General features: G+C 44.9%; 1 protein-coding gene across 1 annotated transcript in view; it reads right to left on the reverse strand.

The window, feature by feature from the left end:
* The window catches only part of LOC144783380 (cadherin-related family member 3-like), a 567696-nt gene that overhangs the window by 250748 nt on the left and 293919 nt on the right, over positions 1 to 23029 (reverse strand). Inside the window, exon 7 of the mRNA XM_078662381.1 lies at positions 1456 to 1562. Coding sequence (XP_078518507.1) covers positions 1456 to 1562 — 107 coding nt within the window. The remainder of the gene's footprint in view (positions 1 to 1455; positions 1563 to 23029) is intronic.

Consider the following 23029-nt stretch of genomic DNA (forward strand, 5'->3'; position numbering starts at 1 on the left):
GTTTATAGGGGAATAGGGTGGGAAGTAATTTAATTATATTAAATGAAATATTAATTTTTAGCAATTATTAATTATTTTTAATGTAATTATGCTTTTTAGTTCTGTAGCGGGTTGTGGGTTTATCGGGGAATGGGGTTGGAAGTAATTTAATTGTAATACATTTTTTTTTATTATTTATTGGTATTCATTTTGAATTTATTGTTAATTAATTTTTAATTGGTAATTAATTTTTAGTAATTGGTAATTAATGTTTATTAATTGATTATTATGTTAACTTTCTTTTTTCCATAGTGGGTTGTGGGTTTATAGGGAAATGGGGTGGGAAGTAATTTAATTGTAATTAAGTAAATAATTTTTTTTTCATGTATTGGTATTGATTTTTAATTTATTGCTAATGGATTTTTAATTGGTAATTAACTTTTATTAATTAATTATTTGATAATTATGATAACTACTGTTGCACTCTCTGAAGTGGGACTAGTAATTTTTACCCTCCCGCTATCCAACGCTTTCCCTACTGTTGCACTCTCTGAAGTGGGAATAGTAATTTTTACCCTCCCACTATCCAAGGCTTTCCCTAGTGTTGCACTCTCTGGAATGGGAATAGTAATTTTTACCCTCTCGCTATCCAATGCTTTCCCTACTGTTGCACTCTCTGGAGTGGGAATAGTATTTTTTACCCCTACGCTAACCAACGCTTTCCCTAATGTTGCACTCCCTGGAGTGGGAATAGTAGTTTTTACCCTCAAGCAATTCAATGCTTTCCATACTGTTGCACTCTCTGGAGTGGAAATAGTAATTTTTACTCTCCCGCTATCCAACGCTTTCCCTACTGTTGCACTCTCTGGAGTGGGAATAGTATTTTTTACCCCTATGCTATCCAACGCTTTCCCTACTGTTGCACTCTCTGGAGTGGGAATAGTAATTTTTACCCCTACGCCATCCAACGCTTTCCCTACTGTTGCACTCTCTGGAGTGGGAATAGTAATGTTTACCCCAACGCTATCCAACGCGTTCCCTACTGTTGCACTCACTGGAGTGGTAATAGTAAATTTTCACCTCTCACTATCCTATGGTAAAAATATTGTATATTTTTTATTAATATTACATTAATATATATAATTATATTAAAAAATACAATTGTATGTTTATTTTTTTTACTTTAATTATTTATTAATTTTAAGGTTAAATATTTGTAAGTATGTTCTAGTTAATTATAGTTAATATTTAATAAATTTTAAATTACTTTAAAGACATTTAAAAAAAATCGATATTTTGACTATATTTTTTACAACGATATTTTTGTACTTACCTGTTTGTAGATAGGAATTCGATATTTTTGCATTCTATATTTTGTCAACGATATTTTGGTAAGTCTATATTATGGTATTCTATATTATGTCAGTGATCCATGGTTCACATTAGAAGTCACTTGCATTTTCTTAAGTCACTCACCTTTTAGTACCTGCATCATAATCAAATGTTTCCGCTGTAGAAATAGCCCCATTAGTATCTATAGTAAACGCAGTAGTTCCTGCTGGTGATATATTTTCTATAGAATACTGTTAAAAAACAAAGACAATTAGCAGAAGCAAAAGCACATCATTTAAAAATGAAACACCTGCCAAACTAGCAAGCAGAATGAATTTAATATAGAATTCTTCAGAGTAAAATCATTAACAGAAAAAAGAAAGACCAGATAAAAGGGTTGAACAGTTTCACAAACAAGCCTTGCTATTTTCTTTCGTACTATTAAGAAAGTTCAACTAAGAACAGTAAAATGTAATCAAATGTGGAATATAGTGACACCAATTACTTTTCCGCAGAAATATGTGTTAATATCCTCATGGAATGAGCAGCTGCAGAACGCCGCCCAGATGTGTCAAGGCTTTGGATATTTGCAAACCAGTGTAAAATGCGTATGGAATGCTGCAATGCCAGACTGCAAAACACACGAGGCAAAGGCAAAGGACTGAAGTGCAATAGGCAAAGGCTTTGTTTAAGGTGGTAAAAGACCTTTCAGGCATGTCCTCTGCACCTAAAGATCCCTGTCTGGACTTAATCCAATGTAATGCTCTGGCTAAATTTTTCGTGGAGAAAATAGATAAAATCTACGCTATCTTCAATACTACTCCTACTGTTCCTTCCACTTCCATGTCGTATTTATCCAATATTGGTTCTAGCGATACACCTGATCCAACTCCCATGGCCCCTTTTCTTCACTCTTGGGAGCCGATTTCGCTTTCACTCTTACAAAACTACCTTAAAGAAATTAAATCCGGCTCTCCCCTGGACCCCATGCCACCACAAATACTACGTACTATGGCCCCAACCACCCTCCAAATCATTCTAAACCTTCTAAATGCTTCTTTGATTGAAGCGACGGTCCCCAACGAATGGAAGCATGCGATGGTGGTCCCACTGATAAAGAAGGCCAACGCGGACCCTAATAACCCTGCCAACTTCCGTCCCATTTCTCTTCTCCCCTGCTATTCTAAGATTCTGGAGAAACATGTTAATTCTCTTCTTACCTCCTATGTTGAATCTTCTAATCTTTTACACTTCTCTCAATCTGGGTTCAGGGCTGGCTTCTCTACCGAGACCACTTTACTTGGTGTGTCTGAGACTATCAGAAGACAAGTGGACTGCGGGGAGACTGTGGCACTCATCCTGTTAGATTTGAGTGCCGCGTTTGACACCGTCTCCCATGCCATCCTGCTGTCCACTTTGAAATCTGTGGGTATTGATGGTGCCGCCCTGGCCTGGATTGCTAGCTTTCTCTCTAATCGTACTTTTCAAGTCTTTTCTTCCTCATCTGTCTCCTCTATCTTTTCCTCCCCTCACGGTGTGCCCCAGGGGTCTATTCTCAGCCCTCTTTTTTTCAATCTCTATGTGAGACCTCTTGCTTTTTTGGCAGAACAAGCAGGCCTCACAATCTATTCTTACGCAGATGATACACAAATCGTCTATTCGCTATCCACTAACAAACATCTCCCTACGTCCTCCTTACAGTCCGGGCTGGAGCAAATTGCCAACTGGATGCACAGCCATAAATTAAAATTGAATGGCGATAAAACGGAGTTACTTTTATTCGGCCCTCTCACTTCGCTTTGGGGCCCTCAACATTGGCCTCATCAGATGGGTCCCACTCCTACCCCTTCAGCCTCAGTTCGCAACCTTGGGGTCACCTTTGACAACCAGCTGTCTTTTAAGCAACACGTGGTAAAAGTCTCTGCCACCTGTACTACCATCTTAAGGTGGCTGAGAAAAATCAGGTGGATGCTTCCAGCTGATACCCTGAGGATAGTAGTCCAGGCCCTCGTCACCTCACGCTTGGACTACGGGAACATTCTGCTTCTGGGTGCCTGTAAAGAGGTAACAAAGAAACTTCAGGTGGTCCAGAATGTGGCAGTCCGACTTCTTTGTAACTTGCCTGCTAGGTCATCGGCCTCTATCCATCTGCGCAAGTTGCATTGGTTACGCATTGAGAGCCGAGTAAAGTTTAAAGCGCTCTGCATAATGCACCATATTAAAATGGGTAAAGCTCCTGAATATCTATCTTCCCTAGTCCAGCAGTATGTTCCGTCCCGTACATTGAGATCTTCTACTCAAAACAAGTTTACGACCCCGCGGGTCAACAGAGCTAAAATGGGCGGCCGCTCGTTTGCTCTATTGGCACCCTCTCTATGGAACTCTATGCCCCAGTCCCTGCGTTCTGAAACATGTTACCTGTTATTCCGCAAGGGAATAAAGACCTGGCTTTTTAACACTTAATTTTGTATTTCACTCCCCCCTCAACTCACTCATTCTCTGTTTATCTTTAGCGCCGGGAAACCTTCGGGTAGCTGTGCGCTCAATAAATATATTAATAATAATAATAATAATAGAAAGCTAACATTGCATTTGACTGTTACTAACTGGCGGATGGAAACAGTGTGTCCTTTCGTAAAACGTCCATTTACAGTCAGAAATGTTTGCTAAAAAAACACATATGATTTAGCACAATGTGAGTGTAAGAAATCGGTTTATTGGTTGAAAGGGATGAGAAGCCGCTTCAAATAATAATCACAATCCTTGTTAGGGTATACCACAAAAGTCACTAAATAAACCTGTGCATAACGCTCTGGTAGCAGGGCACAAAGTGGTCAGGCCTAACTTATAAGTAATGTGTAAAGTACTTATGCAGTACACACACAGTGGCAAAGTGAAAGCACAACAAAAGAACAACTCCAAACCAATTTTGAAAAATAAGTAATATTTGTATAAATAAAATGACACCAAAAAGACAAAAATCAAATCAGTTGAACCAGAGTTATGAGTTTTTAAAGTTTAAGGTAAAAATGCCACAAAATTTAGGTATCTGGTCACGATGGGCCGGGCCAAAGTCACAGGTTCAAACTGAGCGTGATGGAGCATGGGCTGGGTACAGGACCAAGTTCGCTCTGCTGGAAGGTTTGCCTTTTGATTTTGGTGCTAGAGCTGTGTGGTGTGACTTTGTGTGGCTATGTTTTGCTTGATGTTGGATCTGATGAAGCCTTTGGGCAGGAGGTCACAGCCCTGAGGGGCTTGGCTTATCTCTGCATAGGATCCTATGAAACATTTCATCGAGATCTGCACAGCGTGGCTCTGGGGGTTCTGCGTTGCTCAACATCAGATGAAGGAAGCCTTCCAGTGGTAGAAGGCTCTGAGTCGGATCTGTTGGAACCTTCAGTTAGGCAGGTAGAAATGCACTCTGACTCAAGCCAATGGTCCAGGACCTTGAAGACAGCCCTCTGTGGTCAGGATTCACTCCCAAAGAGGCTAGCAGGGGGTACGAGGTCAGGTCCATTAGGTACTGCTCAGCTGGAAAGCATGAAAGTCCTGTGGAAGTGTATTGTGTCCTTTTCTCACATAGGAAATCAGCCAAATGATCCTTGGAGTCACTTCTGCGGACCTGTGTTGAAGGCAAGTGAGTCCTGTCTTTTTTTCCAGACAGAAGGGCAGTTCTTCTGATTCTTATCAGGCCCAATAGTGTTCTGATTTCAGGTTTTGGGGATGCCTCTTGTATACCCAGCGCCAGCCTATGAGTAGAAGACATCTCTTTGTCTAACTCTAAACTGGATCCGGTCAGTTCTTCTCTTCCTCTTGGTTTGGCTCCTGTCTGTCTAGTGAAGCAAAGGGTAGTCAGGTCCATGTGTGAGCTGCATCTACCAGTAACAGGACAGGCATCTTCTAAAGTCAGGAAGGGGCTGAGGGCTGAGTACAGCAATCAGACTACCCTTTGAAGTTCAGGAAGGGGCTACGTACAACCCAACTAGACCATCTTACCCAGGAGAGGAACCTCCTTCCCTACACCCAGGGCCTTTTGTCCCATGTTTGGAAGGAATATTCATCTTACCAAAGTAAAGTTATTAAAAGTCAGATGACACTGAAGACTGTCGGAAAGGCACATTTGGTTTAGGCAGGAAAATGCCAACTTTCCATGAGTTTGAAGATGCGAAGGCACGTAACTGACATGCCAACACTGATGCACTGCTATGAATGGGACCTTTTCCCTTTGCAATGTTTATTTTTCATCCATGTTTTTTCAAAACTCCAACATTATAGTCACGAATTGAAATCCATCATTACTCTGTAGAAACCACGGAGACAGCGAAATTCCAATTTTGATGTTTATTTAACATTTTCAAATGCTGCTGCTTTCCCATCCAGGTTTTTAAACAACACGTGCAATAAAATAAACTTCAAAGTGGACCCTGTTCATACAACCCGATGCATTTCGAGCCTTACGCTCTTCCTCAGGGGTTTCTGAAAAATACAATGAGGTACACTGTACAAATTGCTCGAAACACCAAAGTGCTTATATAAACAACAACTCAATCAACTAAACCCTATGGTGCTCACACCCCATAATAATATGCAAGCTGATTACCAAAATAATTTCATACACTATCATCATTTAACCCCCTGTTGAAACCTCCCAACTTTTAACATCCCGAAATTCCCCCATATTAAACCCTGGAAGCATAAAAAACTCCCTGATTTATATGCACTATTTACCTAAAACCATAAATCTGTGTTTTTAAAAAAACAAACGATTTCATGCATTTATAACCACTATTTAGCCTGTGTTTTAAAATGAACAATGTCCTCTCTAACTCTCCCACAAACATCTATCTCAATCACCCTGCCGAACGAACCCTTTTAAACAAAAACCCTCCCGCTCACGTGTTCTTAATCATCTGAAAAGGGGGGCTCTTGGCCCCCCGCCCGCATGGCGGCGCGGCGCGGCGACCGCCTCCCTCTCCAGGCCTCTCGGTGGTGGGGCGTGCCCTCCTGGGCGCGCCTCACCGTCGATTGGGTGGCGCCCTCCCTGACCCGGATGTCACCATAGGACTTCCGGGTCAGGGGGGTGGGCCGCAGGAGGGGCCGGGTGGGGGGCGTAGCCGCCACCCCATCGGACCCCTCAGGAATAAAGAGGCAGGGAGCGCCCGGGAGACCCTCTTGTTCCCTGGACGCTCCCCCACAGCTTGTCGTGCCCCGCGCTCGGGGGCTTCTTGTTTTTTGTTTTGTTTTTTCTTTTGTCATTACAGGCTTCGAAATCCGGGAGCTGGTTCCAGGGCCGCCGAGCTAAGTGGAATCTTAGCGGCATCGCGAGTGAGTCCATCGGAGGAATCGTGCTGGAGCCCAGGTCACCGGTATACGGAGCGGCGGTGGAGCGGGTCACAGGTTACTTGAAGCGGTCGGCGGAGACTGAGGTATTTTGCGAGGGTGGGCGCCGCATCAGGGATCAGCCGGCCGGTGCATTTAAAAGAGCCGGCGTGCAGGAAGCGATAACAGCGGTGTAACAGTCCTTTTGATCGGGGCACCATAGGAGTATTTCCCGCCACACAAGTTAGCGCGGGAAGGTTTGTTCATCGGGTTTGCAAAGTGCCTCATTAACTCTTTGTTTTTCGCACGCCCAGCACCACAACCTTGCATAGCTAATCGGGCTGAATTTAGTTCAGCTTTACACGGAGAGGAAGCGAAGCAGGGTCGACCAGGGCAGGACCTGGATGGTAGATCCTAGAGGAATTTGGGCAATTTTGGTAATTTTTAACAATTCAGTGAATTTAAATTACAGAAAAGGGGTTATTTTATTCAAAGCTACAACTGTACTAGGTTTAAGTGAGGGATATTGTGCAATTTGGTGATTTATCATTTGGTGTTTTTTTTTTTTTGAGTTCAAGAAAATTTTATTGATGAGAATAATGGTAAGAATAATGAATATAAAATACAATACAAGTGATACAATCGATGCAATAGAGGTATGCAAAAAGGGCTAAAATTGATAGGTAAACCAAGATAATATATATAGAAAATGAACATTAGCCTGTGAGAGATATAGATTTCATTCAAGTAAAATCCTCTATCAAGGCAATAAAACAAACGTATCACTATCAAATGTGGAGAAGGGGATAGGGGAGGAAACAGAAAAGAAGAAGAGAGGAGAAAAGGGAAAGAGTAAAGAGAGGATGAGTAGGAAAAGAAGACAGGAAAGAGAGAAGAGAAAAAAGAGAAAAAGAAGGATTCCCACAGGGCAAACCCAGCCTAGAGACCAAATAGCAGACAACAATTAGACAAACACATCAAAAGGAAACTGAGGAACCAACCCTTTGGAAGACAATTCTATATAATCATCCAAAGCTTTCCAAACCCCACTAGAAATTGATGGAGAGAGGTGAGCTTGATCAACCGAAGTGTGTGCACTGCGTAAGAAGGAGACCCAAGCCCACCACGTATGATAGGAAACCGATGAAAAGGATTTCCACTCCATAAGAATAATTTTCACCGCTACAGTCAGGAGAAGATCCAACAACTGTAACTCCAATGTATCTAAAGGGAGAGGAGTAAGGGCAGCCAGTGGGCCTAATAAAATTACCGGGAAGGAAAGTTGGAGATCAATACCAAAAATAAGAGAGAGATGTTTCTGAATGAGGGTCCAAAAAGGTTGAAGCAAGGAACAATGAAAAAACATATGAGGAAAGTCGCCTGCCATCAGGCCACAGCTCCAGCATAAGTTGTCCTCTTTAAGGTTAAGTGAGTGAAGACGTACAGGCGTCCAATGGAGGAGATTAATAGAAAAAAACTTAGACTGCATTAAAGAAGGTGCGATTTTATTACGAAGAGAGAATTTACCAATTGATTGCCAACTTTCAGAGGAAATATGGTCTGTAATGGCATGATCAAAATGATGTAACCATTTGTGATGAGCAACCGTCTGTTCAGGGAGTGAAGCAGAGGACAAGAATTTATACATTTTGGAGGCAATATGACCAGATTTGAACCAAATATGAAAAAGTGAGATGGTAGAAGAAGTAGGATGAAGACGAACTTTGGCAATGGCCACCTTAATTTTAAGAAAAGTATAAAAATCAAGATTTGTTAAGGAATGCTTCTGAGCCAAGGTAGAGAAGGGTAATGGTTCGTCAGAAGCACCATAGAGATGTTTAACAAGAGAGATTCCCTTGTCTGCCCAATAGGAGATGAGGGTGGGAGAAATGATAAGCTTAAATTTAGAATTACGCCAAATAGATGTCCACCTTGTTTTATGCAACGGAATTGCCACCTTCTTGTCTATTTTCCTGACCGCCGCAATTGTATCAAGAATGATAGACCGGGAAAATAGGATATGCAAAGTGGATGCAGTGCAAAAAGAGGCAGTAGGCAAAGGAGATGCTAAATGCTGTTCTATGAGCAGCCAAGAGGGAACATGCAGAGATGGCGGAGAAAACCATAAAGCACCTTGAGATGCCAAAAAAGCAGTCTGATATTTCTCCCAATCAGGAAAATTACAACCTCCCATATCACAAGGACGACGCAAAAATGTGTATGCAAGTCGAGCACGTTTGTCATTCCACAAAAATTTAGAAGTCAGAATATCAATTTCGCGAAAAAAGGAATCTGACAATTTAATCGGCAGCATGGATGAAACAAAATTAATAATCTGCGTGATCATCATTTTGAGAGTTTGGAGGCGACCCCACCAAGAAATATGTTTCGGAGACCATGTATCCAAAAGACGACACACTTTAAGTATAGTCTGAGATTCATTATAGGCAATAGTGGCAGACAACGTAGAACAAAAATAAATTCCCAAGTATTTCAAGTGTGTAGACTGCCACTTAAAACCCGCTGATCCCATATGCGAGGGGAAACAATAGGCATTCAAAGGGAACATTTCCGTCTTGTCTTTATTTAGGGTATATCCTGAAACCGAAGAGAATAGGGAAATGATGTTAGAAATAGCCGGGATTGCCAGAGCAATGTCATCTGAAAAAATAAGAACATCATCTGCGTAAGCAGCAGTTTTAATACAGTGAGGGCCAAAAGAGAAACCCTTGATATCAGGATGTAGGTCAATCAAACGAAGAAGAGGATCAATGGATAATAAAAATAAGAGCGGAGATAAGGGACAACCCTGTCGAGTGCCCTGACTAAGATTGAAAAAAGAGGACGTAGCACCATTAACTCTAATGTTAGCTTTGGGTTGAGAATACAAGGACATAATCATATTAATGAAAGAGTCGCCAAGATTGTGCGCGCATAAAACAGCACGAAGAAACGGCCAAGAGACCTTGTCGAAAGCCTTTTCCGCATCAAGGGCCAAGGCCGCGGCAGGAAGTGGAGAGCGTTTGGCAACACCGAGAACATGACAGAAAGTGCGTATATTGTCTCGCGCAAGACGGCCTTTCACAAAACCAGGTTGGGAAGGATGAACAAGAAGAGGGACAAAGGATTCTAGACTTTTGGCCAGGATTTTAGCAAAAATCTTTGCTTCCATGTTAAGGAGAGAGATAGGTCGGAAGTTTTTAGGATCCGAATGATCTTTCCCCTCTTTCGGGATCACTACAATAGTAGCTTCAGCAGCCGTACCAGATACAGACCCACCTTTAATAAAAGAGTCAAAGACAGATTTTAATTTGGGGACAAGTGTAGGGAGAAAAGTTTTATAAAATAAGATCGGATACCCATCAGGGCCTGGAGCTTTACCAGATCGAGTATCTTTAATTGCAGACTCAATTTCGTCGGGGGAAATAGGTTTATTTAAAAAAGAGCGATCAACATCAGAGACCGACTGAATCGGAACCGATTTTAAAAAAGCTTGACACTGGTCAAAGGAGGACTGATTAGAAGGAGTATACAACTTATTATAAAAGTCACGAAAAACTTCAAGTATTTCATGCGTTTGGAATTTTTTAGAACCGGCGCGGTCAGTAATAGAAGAGATCTGCAAGGATTTAAAAGAAGAGTCCTGAAATTTTAATGTAGTAGCCAAGATTTTGCCAGCACGATTTTTTAACAGCAACTTCTTCGATTTTTGAGCTTGTACCCCAATATAGGCTCTTCTAGTAACAATGGTATTATATTTGTATTTAAGTAACTTTATTTGCTGTAAGCAAGTTGGATCCTTAGAATGCCTGAAGGAAGCTTCCAAAGACTTAATTTCAGAAGACAAATCCGTAAGTTCTTTTTTAATAGCCGAGTTACGTTTGGACATACAGTTAATGACCTGACCAAGGAAAGTACATTTAAAGGAATCCCATAGAACAATTGGGGAAGAGACAGAGCCTTCGTTCTCATGAAAAAAGGTATCTATAGCTTTAGAGAATTCATCAACCTGAGAAGAATCATGTAAAACTTCGGTATTCAATCTCCACGAGCGAGCGCGTGATTTAGGGGCAAACGATGACAAAGTAAAAGTGACCGCAGCATGATCAGAGATTAAAATAGGATGTATAAGCGGAGAAGAAGAAGATGAAACAAGAGAAGAATGAACTAAGAGATAGTCAATACGAGAGAAGGAAGAGTGAGGCGAAGAGAAGAAAGAGAAATCACTACCAGTGGGGTTATGAAGACGCCAAATGTCTTGAAGATGAGTAATGGAGCACATGTTAAGCATTTGCTTGTGGGATTTAGGAGGACGAAACTGGAATGCAGAGTTCCTGTCTAAAAGAGGGTCCATTGGTAAATTAAAATCACCACCAACAATAAGATTGCCAGAGTGCGGGGTGTCATTTAATTTTTTGGTAACCGATTTCCAAAAGGACGGATCATCAATATTGGGTGCATAAATATTCATCACATACAAATCATGCTGACCATCCGACAATTTAGATAACAACCAACGGCCCTCAGAGTCATGCTCAGAAGAAAGTAGCGATAAACCAGAATTCTTTGAGACTAATGTAATAACTCCATTTCGTTTACCCAGGGCATCAGAGCAGCAAACATCCGAAACCCATTCCTGCCTTAAAAACAACGCTTCTTTGTTAGTGACCTTGGTCTCTTGAAAAAGAACCAAATCAGACGATAGGGATTTACAATAAACTAAAATTTTTGACCTCTTCACCGGATGATTTAACCCCTTAACATTAAGGGATAATACATTTAAACCCGGCATGGAAAAACATAAAAATCGAAAGACGACAACATGGGTGACAGACACAAGACCAACGACAGAACTGCAAGGAGCCAATCATAAAACAAAAGAAACACTGTAGGAGGGATCATTTGGGGAATCCAAGAAAAAGAGAAAGGGAGAAGAGAAGAAAAGAGAAAAGAAAGGAGGGAGAGAAGAAGCAGGAGGGAAGGCCTAAAAGAGACCAACATCATACTAGGGAGAACGTGGAAAGGCGAGTAAGGGACCCATACTAGGCGAAGAAATAATTAATAGCAATAGCCCCAAAGAAATATGGGAACCAAATAGCAGGAATAGGGGAACTGGTAAGAAACAATAGTAGCAGCGCACAACAACTTAATAAGGTAATCAATTAACCTATAGCTAAGAAAATATAGAAACACATTTAGCTAAACAGTCTAATGAAGAGAAACTTAGTTATAGTACCAGATATAATAGAACAAATTCTAAAGAAACAATCAGCATGAGGTAAATCATGAGCACTAGATTACAGCATAACAAACAAAATGTAAATCCTCGAAGAAATAACTGTATAGTTAATAAACAATTTATAACTGTATAGATTAACACTATGACTTAAAGGGCAAGAGAGAAGAAAAGTGATACGAAGGAAAAAAATGGCAAGGGACAGAAATAAAAGAAGGTAGAGTTAAGTATAGAGACAAAACAGAAGACCAACAGCATACTAGGGAGAACGTGGAAAGGCAAGTAAGGGGCCCGTACTAGTCGAAATAATAGTTGATAACAACAGCCCCAAAAACTATAAGAGCCGGATAGCAGGAAAAAAGAAACTGGTAACAATCAAAAACAGTACCGCAAAGCAGCTTAATAACGTAAATAATCATACTCTAACTAAGATATTGTATAATCACATTTAAAGCAGTCAATGGTGAGAAACATATCTGTATTACTAAATATTATTAGAAAAACCGATAAGAAAAAGAAAAGCATGAGGAAAGCCATGAACAGTAGATTAATGCATGACAATCAATATGTATATCCTAAAAAAATAACTACATATTCAATGAATACACTATAACTGTATATAATAACATTATATATGTGAGAGAAGAAATGTAGGAAAATATCAGAATAGGAGGAGAAAAAAGAAAAAAGAAGGATAGAAAATGTCCCACATCAGAAAAAGCAATGTAACTATGAAGAGATAAGCATCAAAAAAATAGAGAAGTAAGTCGAAAGAAAAGATGACAGAGATGAGAGATAAGAATAGTTAAAGACAAGTGAAATAAACAGAGTAAAAGAAATGAGTAAAAGAATAAAAATAAAGAACGAAAAGTTGATGAAGCGGAGTAAAACAGTAGAAGAAGAAAACATTAAAGAGAAACTAAGAGATACTATTAGAAAGAGAGCTATAAAAGGAACGAACAAGTGTGGATGCCAGAAAAAAGGATAGAACAGAAATGAGAGTGAACACAAGAAGAACAGAAAAATATCATTAACATCTATGGAAGTTAAGGTCGGCCTATAAGCTCAACAGGAGAGAAAAGAGAACCAGTCATACAGAAAAATATATCCAGAAAAAAAAGGAGACAGTTCAAGTGCCCGAGGCACCAGGAGTCGGTGAAGTCGCTTTTTGAATCTCCATCTCTATCTCCAGCTGGTTGTCCAGGAAGGTATTTAGATCAGCCGGCTCCTCGAAAATTCTAGAACGTCCTTTATAAGTAATGCGGAATTTCGATGGACCAGAAAACGAGAAAGGAATACCCATCTCAGAAAGACGTTTTCGAAGATTCAGGAAGCCTTTTCTCCGTATAACCGTATCTCTGGCAAAGTCCTGAGAAATTGAGATCCGATGACCGTCCCAGATGACTTGTTTAGCTTTCCGCATATGAGAGAGAATCAGTTCAGTATGCTGATGCCGCAATGGTTTAAAAATGATTGCTCTTGGCTGGGTAGCTGTCTTAGACCGAAACGTTGGAACACGGTGTGCTCTTTCTATCTCAAAGTCTCTGTGGAAAGAGATTTGTAAGGTATCCGGAATCCATTGGGATAAGAACTCTATCATAGATGAAGATGCTTTCTCTGAGTCCTCCGGCAGACCAAAAATGCGTAGGTTGGATCTACGATTACGGTCCTCCTGCTCAGTTAGGTCTCTGCGCAATGCCGCCATTGAGCGCTCCAAGTGGTTGAGGGATCTGGAGTGCTTATGCATACCATCCTCTGCACAACTGATTTGTGATTCCGCAGCAGAGACACGAAGAGAGAGTGCTTTAAAGTCATTCCTGATAGCAGACACCTCCACTTGTAATAAATCCGTGTTAGTTTTCGTGGACTGCGCAATATCATGTACTTCATTGAGGCGCGCTAATATTATGTCCAGCGTTGAAGTGGTGTCTGACTGAGGAGGTTCAGGCGTAGGAGACACTGACTTAAGCCTTTTCAACGACGTGCCAACATCCTTTGAGTCTTTGTTGGTCGAAGAGCGACCCATATTTGCAGCCATGAAGGAGCAGCCTCCAGGAAATAAAAATACAACCACTTGAGGAAAAAAAAAGAGAGGAAAAACTGCGCAGACTATACCAAAAAATATATAGCACACGGAGCTCAATGGGCGCTAAAATAGTAACAGCGGCGGACTTATATGCAAGGCAGACAGGTAGCAAAAAATAATATAGCTACAATAACGCAGGGGAGCACAGTAATGAGCTCGTAGGACAAAGATTTACACCTACATGAGAGAGCTGCACTGAAAGAAACAGCGCGTGGACAGCTTAATCACCAGCCAAGCAGCAAAGAAATACCAGAAAAAAAAAACAATAAACGTTACCAATTGCAGGCATCGTAGACAAGATGAAATGGATAGCGACGACAAACTGCAAGTATGTATCCAGGCGGCGCCTCTGAGGAGAAGATAAATCAGCGTCAGTAGTGGGAAAATGTCGGCCGCTCGTGAGGGAAACGAGCGCCTTTGAAGCGTGAAGCAGAAGTCATGCAGCCGGTGACCAGAACGACATGAAAACACCGTCAGACAGCTCGCAGCATGTTCCGGCGCTGAAGGGTGTCTTTTCCGCCGATAGGGGCAGCTAGAAACGGAGAAATTCGCTGAACGGGCCAAACTTGCCTCGGAGCTCAAGCGCGACCCGCCACACTGAAGCGGCGCGCAAGCCACGCCCCCCTTATCATTTGGTGTTTTAAATTACAAACAGTGGTTGTTTAGTCAAGGCTGCAACTGTACTAAGTTTAAGTGAAGGTAACAGCCAAGGGCAGCCTTCAGGGTGGTGAACGGTCGCATACTCCCAGGTATTAATACATTTTCTATTACAGGCATTTAAAGAGGACTTTACTGCATTTTGACAGGTCAGCGCGAAGGCGTGGACGTAGGGCGTGGTTGCAGACACGATATCGGCGGAGAGTTCGCAGGATTTGTCGGTAAGAGGGGAACGGGGGGCTAGCATTTCATCACTCCCGGTGGCCGCCGGGTGGGTCTACACTAGGTTTACTCATCCCTGACATAGCCGGATAAGCCGGTGGTGTTGCGGTTGCCGTTGCATGGTGCTGACAGCCCCCTGGACACCCTCCATCTACTGAAGGTACAAGGCGCACGTACGCTCAAGTGTGACTTTACGAGTGTAGGCAGTGGTTTGTGGCTTAGAACATGCCAGGGCCGAGGGGTGGTAAAGGAGGGTCCAAGATGGAGGTTATGATGCGGGCCATGATGCGGGAAATGGGCAACATGAACAAGCGATTGAGTAAAATTGATGAATTAGAAGCCCGCATCAACGAAAGGTTTGATGATGCTCCTGGCCCATCGGGTAGGCCTGTTCGCCAGAGGGCGGCCCCCTTGCCAAGGGGGGATTTTGCTACCCCGCCTAGGAGGTCTAAGGCTAAGAAGCCCAGGTACACTGGCCCCGCTCCTGAGCCGGTAGTCCCGGTACCTATTACACCAGTACCTGTGGTCCCGGTCCCTCTTACATCCCTGCCCGTGGTCCCAGCTCCCGCGGCACCGGCTCCAGCCATCCCGCCGGCGCTCCCACCTGTGGGGCCTGCCCCTTCATCCGTGGTACCAATCCCAGTCACGGGCCTGCCGCCACCGGCCGCACCCTTGCCCATTGCTCCTGTGCCGCCGGCCATGCCCCCAGTGGTGCCTGCAGGCCCAGCAGGTAACCCAAACTCAGTTCCTTCAGAATTGGTATCCGGATAGCGGACTTGCTGCCGTGGTTGCGTAAGGGGGGTGTGTGCTTTGACTCATCTGATCATGTAGCATAAGCGGAAAAGTTGGTAGAGAAGATTAAGGCTGCAACGGCGGCAGATAGTAGTGCGGGTCCATCATCTTCTTCCCTTACAGGTTCCAGTCCCGCCCAGGCGAATGGTGATAGTGTTTTACCTGCCCAAGTGCCCGTAAATGGTAAGGAAGTGTCCCTGCCTCTCTTGGGGGACAGCCTAGTGCCAACGAGAAGTGAAAACTTGCGGCAACATGTGTCCAAAGAAGTTAAGGAGATGATTTGGGCGGGAAAATATGTATACATTTCCTCTTTGTTGCTAGACAATAGGGAAATGGAACAGGCCAAGGTATTGAAGGAGTGGATGCATCCAAGTGAATGGAGGTCACAATGCTCCAGGTTTAGAGTAGAGGAGAATTTGAAGAATTGGATCAGGGCCTTTGCTGTCCTTTCGGCTATCACTGCAGAACGCCCCCCAAATGTGCAGGCTGCAATGGCTTGCTACCTGAGCAGGATTGTGGGGTGGAGCGATCAATACACTGGGGATGCATGGAAGGAGTATGATGTTAATTTCAGGAAGGCCAAGGAATTTGACGCATCTCTGGCATGGGACAAGGTGGACTCTATGTCTTGGCATAAACAGTTCTCAGGTGACACAGCCCCATCTCAGGCCACCAGTGCAGTCAGGGTGTTCTCCGCCAGGCCCCAACAGCCCTTTCGGTCAACCCAGGGGAATGAGGTCCCGGGGAAGAATAGGGGGGGGTCAGAAAGGAGAGGGGTATGCTGGGATTTTAATAAGCGCACATGCACAAGACCCCAGGGCTCCTGTAGATTTAGGCATGCGTGTGCAGTCTGTGGACACCCGTCCCACCCCGAGACAACCAGCAGGTCCAAGCAAGGCAACCATGGTCATAGGGGAAGGGGGAAGCCGGAGTAACTTAGACGAGCCGGGCCCCCCCACACCAATAGATGTGGTAGCAATGATCCCATGGTTAAATAGATACCCTGACCACGCAGCGGCCACCCTACTTCAGGAGGGTTTTTCACAGGGTTTTAGGATCCCGGCAGTGGGTTACACAGGTAGCGGTAATTGCAGGAACCAATTGTCAGTGAAACACAATCCAACGGTGGTGTCCGCTAAGATTACCAAGGAACTGTCCTTAGGCAGGATAGCTGGCCCTTTCCAGGAGGTACCTGTCCCCAATTTTGTGTGTTCACCGCTTGGAGTAGTACCCAAAAAAGAGAAAGGTGAATTTAGACTGATCCACAACCTATCTGCGCCGAGAGGGGCATCCTTGAACGATGCAATTGACGAAGGGATTTGTAGTGTAAAATATGCCTCCTTTGATCAGGCGGTTGCCTTATTGCGTGCCCTGGGACCAGGGGCATTGATGGCTAAATCTGACATAGAATCCGCTTTCCGTCTCCTCCCAGTGCACCCGAGGGACCACCACCTGTTAGGTTTCACTTTTGAGGGCAAGTTTTACATGGACAAATGTATGCCCATGGGCTGTTCCATATCATGTGCCTATTTTGAGACATTTAGCTCATTTCTAGAATGGGTCATGAGACAGGCGACGGGCCACCAACAGGTTATGCATTACTTGGATGATTTCCTGTTCCTAGGCGCGGCAGACTCTCAGGAGTGTGCTTGGGCACTGCAGGAATTTTGCGTGCTCATGCGGGCTTTTGGGGTTCCGCTGGCGCCCGTGAAGACGGTTGGCCCGGCTACTTGCTTGGAATTCCTGGGCATTGAAATTGACTCAGTACAGGGATGCTTCAGGTTGCTCAAGGACAAAGTGTCTAGGTTCAGGGCAGCTCTGCGTCAATGCCTATGTAAAACCAAGGTTTCCTTGCAGCAGCTGCAGGAAGTGGTGGGGCAACTGAATTTTGCACTACGGGTCATCCCAATGGCGCGCCCATTCTCGCGCTCTATTGCCCAGACGATGAAAGGACTACGGGAGAAACACCACCGCACTAGGCTGTCAGCTGAGGTTCGCCAGGATATGTGTATATGGATGGCATTTCTGGAGGACTTAATGGCAGGGTAGTGTGGTCAGGTCCCCCCGCTACAACAGCAGAATTGGGTTTATGGACAACGCTGCTGGTAGTGTGGGCTTTGGCGCCATTCTAGGGACCAAGTGGGTAGCCCAACGGTGGCCGGAGGAATGGCAAAGATGGGGCTTGACCACCAACATTGGCTTCCTGGAACTTTTTCCAGTGTGGGTGGCATTGAAGGTCTGGCCAGAACAGCTATGTAACCAATCAGTGGTGTTCTGGTCGGATAACATGACAGTGGTCGAATGCATAAACCAACAGGGGGCACGCTGTCCGTTCATCTTGCGCCTGATTAAAGAGATTGTGCTTCAGTGCTTAAAATGAAATGTACTCTTCAGGGCCAAACATGTCCCAGGCGTCCTCAACAATGCAGCTGACTCCCTTTCTCGCTTTAAAATGCAGGTTTTCAGGGAACATCTTCCTGCAGCAGACCCCTCGCCAGCACACTTCCCGGCGGTACTCTGGCAGATTGGTGCCCCAGATTACAGGACCTCATGGATGCTAGCCTCGCCCCCAGGACCAAGACAGCTTACGAAGGGGCGTTTTTGTCTTACCGCGCTTTCTTAGGGCAGGATTGGGAGGTTAGGTGGGCACAGGAGGACAGCTTTGCGGACTATTTGGAATGGATGCACAGGGAAGGGAGATCAGTGGCAGCCGCAAGCAGACATAGGGCGGCGGTCTCCTTCTTTGCGCAGGCTAAGGGCATGCGAGACCCCACCAATAATTTTATGGTACGCAAGGCCATGAGGGGAGGGCGCCGGTTACAGGGCCACTCTGCGGATAACAGAAAGCCCATAGGATTGGCGCGGCTGGCAGCCTTATTACTGGCATTGCACGAAGTTTGTAGTTCAGAATGGGAGATACATCTGTTCAAAGCCGCTTTTTCCCTTGCTTTCTATGGGGCTCTAAGAATTGGGGAACTGGTGGCAGGGTCAAAAGGGGATAAGTTGGGCGGCCTACAACTGACTAGTGTTAGGATCAAGGAAGATACCATGTGGGGGACAATTCAGAGGTCAAAAACTGATCAGGAATCTCGGGGTCACACCATAGTGCTCCACCGGGCCGGGACCAACCCCTGTTGCCCGGTTTCTCATGTGGAGGTTTTCCACAGGCAACGGGAGGGCACGGCGGGGGGTGCACTGTTGTGTCATGCCGATGGGACACCATTGACGAGATACCAGTTTCGGTGGGTCCTGGAACTGACGGTTAGACAGGCAGGGTTGGATCCCAAGGAATTTGGCACGCACTCCTTTAGGATAGGGGCGGCAACTGAAGCAGCTCTAGGGGGTCTCTCGGCTGAGAGTGTAAAGAAAATTGGGAGATGGTCATCTGATTGTTATAAACGATATGTACGGATTGACATGTTATGACAAGATGATTCTCACGCTTGGTATGTTTTCTGGTTCTTGCAGTTTCTCAAACCTGTGACGCAGGGGAGGAACTCACCGCCAGAATTGGAGGAGCTGCATCATCACAGCACAAGCAGCATGCTGGACGCGGGAATATGAAGATTTGGATTGTGGGCCACTCTTATGTAAGGCGGGTGCAACATGTTTTTCTTTCAGGAGACCGTAAGAGAAGGGCGGCACGGAAGGGGTTAGACATCTCATTCTTCGGGAGAGGGGGTCTGTGCCTTGATCAGTTTAGGAACTTCTTTCAGGGACTCTTAGCTCAGCAGCCCGACTCCCCGTCAGCGGTGATACTTCACCTAGGGGAGAATGACCTGGCCAAACTGGGGAGGCGCATCCTCATTGACGAGATCATCTCCACTGCGGGGTGGGTGTCCAGGACTTGCCCGGGTTGCACAGTAGTATGGTCTCAACTTATCCCTCGGTGGCAATGGCGAGGGGGGGATTCGGTCAGGGCGTTGAATCACTCGGTAAAGAGGATCAACACACAGTTGGACAAACTATTCCGAACCCCCCGGTTGCAGACTATTCCACATGGGTGTATCTGGGGCGCACAATTCTACCTGGGTGATGGGGTACACTTGACTGAAGCAGGGAACGTCCTGTGGTCTAATAATGTCTGGGCCTGGTTGGAGGGTTTTGCTAGGTGAGCACTTTCTAGGGGGTGTCAAGACAGGGGGAGGCCAGATCGTCGGTTAACAATGCTGGCCTGTGGCGGTAAGGTCATGACCGGTGAGCAGCTAATTTTAAGGTCTGAGGGGGTGGGCATCATCCCATGGAGGTTCCCGCCCAGGGGGAGGGGCCACTGGCCCCTCCTAGAACTTCAGGGGCAAGGTAACTGGTGCTTCAAAGGGCCGCGGGTTGGAGTAGTCACGCTTTCCTTAGGCTGGTAGCCACCCCGCGCGCGCATACTTATGACGTCACCGGATGGCGCAGAGTAAGGGCCCTCCTTTTGTGGGTAAATGGAGTTCACGGCGTGGACCGAGGTAATTAACGGGCCCAGCTGCGCATGTGCACATCTCTAGGTAAGGCGCAGCTAGTAGGACCTGACACCGGTTAGCGACCTTGCCATATGGCCAGAAATGTAATATACAAAAATCTAGATGAGGATGTTAGATTCGGTTAGGAACAAGCTGTATTAGAGTCTCTGTTAAGGTTAGGCTCTCACATTTGTTGACAACATTGTATCTAATGTCTTGATGATTTTTGTATAAAACGTTTATCATGCAATTAAAAATTTTTATGATCTTATATCTTAATAAATACGGCCGGGGGGGTTTCGCGACCCCCCTGCCTTCCAAAAGTTAACCATGTTTCATGTGCCTCTATCCTGGGTGTGGTGTGGTGAGTTGGGAGAGGGGGGCGGCAGCCAGTCGCCGACCATGTGAAAAGGGGGGGGCTCTTGGCCCCCCCGCCCGCATGGCGGCGCGGCGACCGCCTCCCTCTCCAGGCCTCTCGGTGGTGGGGCGTGCCCTCCTGAGCGCGCCTCACCGTCGATTGGGTGGCGCCCTCCCTGACCCGGATGTCACCATAGGACTTCCGGGTCAGGGGGGCGGGCCGCAGGAGGGGCCGGGTGGGGGGCGTAGCCGCCACCCCCTTGGACCCCTCAGGAATAAAGAGGCAGGGAGCGCCCGGGAGACCCTCTTGTTCCCTGGACGCTCCCCCACAGCTTGTCGTGCCCCGCGCTCGGGGGCTTCTTGTTTTCCCTCCCACCATTCCTGGAACAAAAAAATGGTCAATGCTGTACTAGTTTGGTTTAGGTGTAAATTTGTAGGTTATGGTTTTCAATTCCCAGGCATAACGAACTGGATGTGCTTTGTATATTTTGCTGATGATGCTTTCTTTAGGAAATTTTTTCCTCCTTTTAGGGATATGCGTTGAAATATGTTTTTGTTGTTTCAATTGTGTCTAGGCCCTTTTTTCCTTTGGTAGATACGTTGATGTGTGATGTGATTTAGCTGAGAGTAGTTGTTCATTAGATTTTTCCCATAGGTCGTCGTATTTATTAGGTGTGGGGCATGCGGTAAGGTCATGACCGGTGAGCAGCTAATTTTAAGGTCTGAGGGGGCGGGCATCATCCCATGGAGGTTCCCGCCCAGGGGGAGGGGCCATTGGCCCCTCCTAGAACTTCAGGGGCAAGGTAACTGGTGCTTCAAAGGGCCGCGGGTTGGAGTAGTCACGCTTTCCTTAGGCTGGTAGCCACCCCGCACGCGCATACTTCTGACGTCACCGGATGGCGCAGAGTAAGGGCCCTCCTTTAGTGGGTAAATGGAGTTCACGCCGTGGACCGAGGTAATTAACGGGCCCGGCTGCGCATGCGCACATCTCTAGGTAAGGCGCAGCTAGTAGGACCTGACACCGGTTAGCGACCTTGCCATATGGCCAGAAATGTAATATACAAAAATCTAGATGAGGATGTTAGATTCGGTTAGGAAGAAGCTGTATTAGAGTCTCTGTTAAGGTTAGGCTCTCACATTTGTTGACAACATTGTATCTAATGTCTTGATGATTTTTGTATAAAACGTTTATCATGCAATTAAAAAATTCTATGATCTTATATCTTAATAAATACGGCCGGGGGGGTTTCGCGACCCCCCTGCCTTCCAAAAGTTAACCATGTTTCATGTGCCTGTATCCTGGGTGTGGTGTGGTGAGTTGGGAGAGGGGGGCGGCAGCCAGTCGCCGACCATGCTGAACAATCTCACCACATAAGGCACTCCCACCTGACTCAAGAACTCTAATACCCATAATGCACTATAATCCAATCTCCCCAGCCCGAGTCACATTCATCGCTCATATAACCATCTACAGACCCTACATAATTACTCACTCATACCTCAAACATCACAACTTACGCTAAACTAAAACTCACCAAGCTTCATCTATACCGCGCACATCACGCTGCTCGCATACTCGCTTACTCACACCTCTAACATCTTGGCATGCACTAAAATAACCTCACTAAACGTCATCCCTCCCGTGCACATCTCAATATTCTCAAACTTCCCTACAGTGTTCAAAAAATGTTGTCCAATAATTACCACCCAGATTCCCCTCGTTGAAATGAATATCGACAACAGTGTCTATGTTATCGTGCTAATGCCCCTCACTAAAACAACTGGTAAATGACAAGAAGGTCAGAAAGTTAACAGCAAAACCGTAGAAAAAATTAATAGCGAAAACGTGAAATACTCTGTGATTCTACCCAAACTAAGCAATTTAAAATACAGCAGTCCCATGTTATATGATCTATAATATCCAGGTCTCTTTTCGATGTCAAACCTTCCGATGTCTCCGTAGTCCAAGTCTTAAACTTTAAACTCAACAATGTCACTTTGGGGTGCCCCCATGTTTGGGACAGAAGTATTGTGAACAGCAAGAAAGTTTGAGCCTGGGTGCACTCCTTCCCTGGCGTGTAATCCATGTAATCAAGCATATTCTTAAATTGCGTGCAAACGGTTGTAAGTGACCCGTCCCCAGTCACTATCCATGAGTGACATTTTCAGAATAGTAATTTTAATTCCGACCGGACCATTAGAATGATTTTCACTTTATGTTATTTTGAGTCTTTGAACCATGGTTCTAGCTATTCCCAAATTCAAGTTAACCAGCTCAGGGGTTTTCCATGGAAGAGCGATCCATGACACCGTGAAAAACAACTTTGGAGATTTTTCACTGCTAGAACATGTATAAATAAGGCACACATGTTGCACTTTTTACATGTGATGAGCCCTGCCCTATGAGCATTTAGGGCCTACATTAGGGGTGGCTTAAAAGTATTAACAAGAAAGGTATGGGCCTGGCAAAAGGTGTATGTTTAGCAAGAAATTGAAGCGGGTAAGCTTCGAACTTGAGTGCACTGCAATTGCCTGAATGGCGTATTTCAAAAATCCACAAATGTAATCAAATTTCAGTCCTTTTATTACGAATATATCCAACTC

Source organism: Lissotriton helveticus, chromosome 9 (assembly GCF_964261635.1).
Source record: "Lissotriton helveticus chromosome 9, aLisHel1.1, whole genome shotgun sequence".
Taxonomy (NCBI): Eukaryota; Metazoa; Chordata; class Amphibia; order Caudata; family Salamandridae; genus Lissotriton; species Lissotriton helveticus.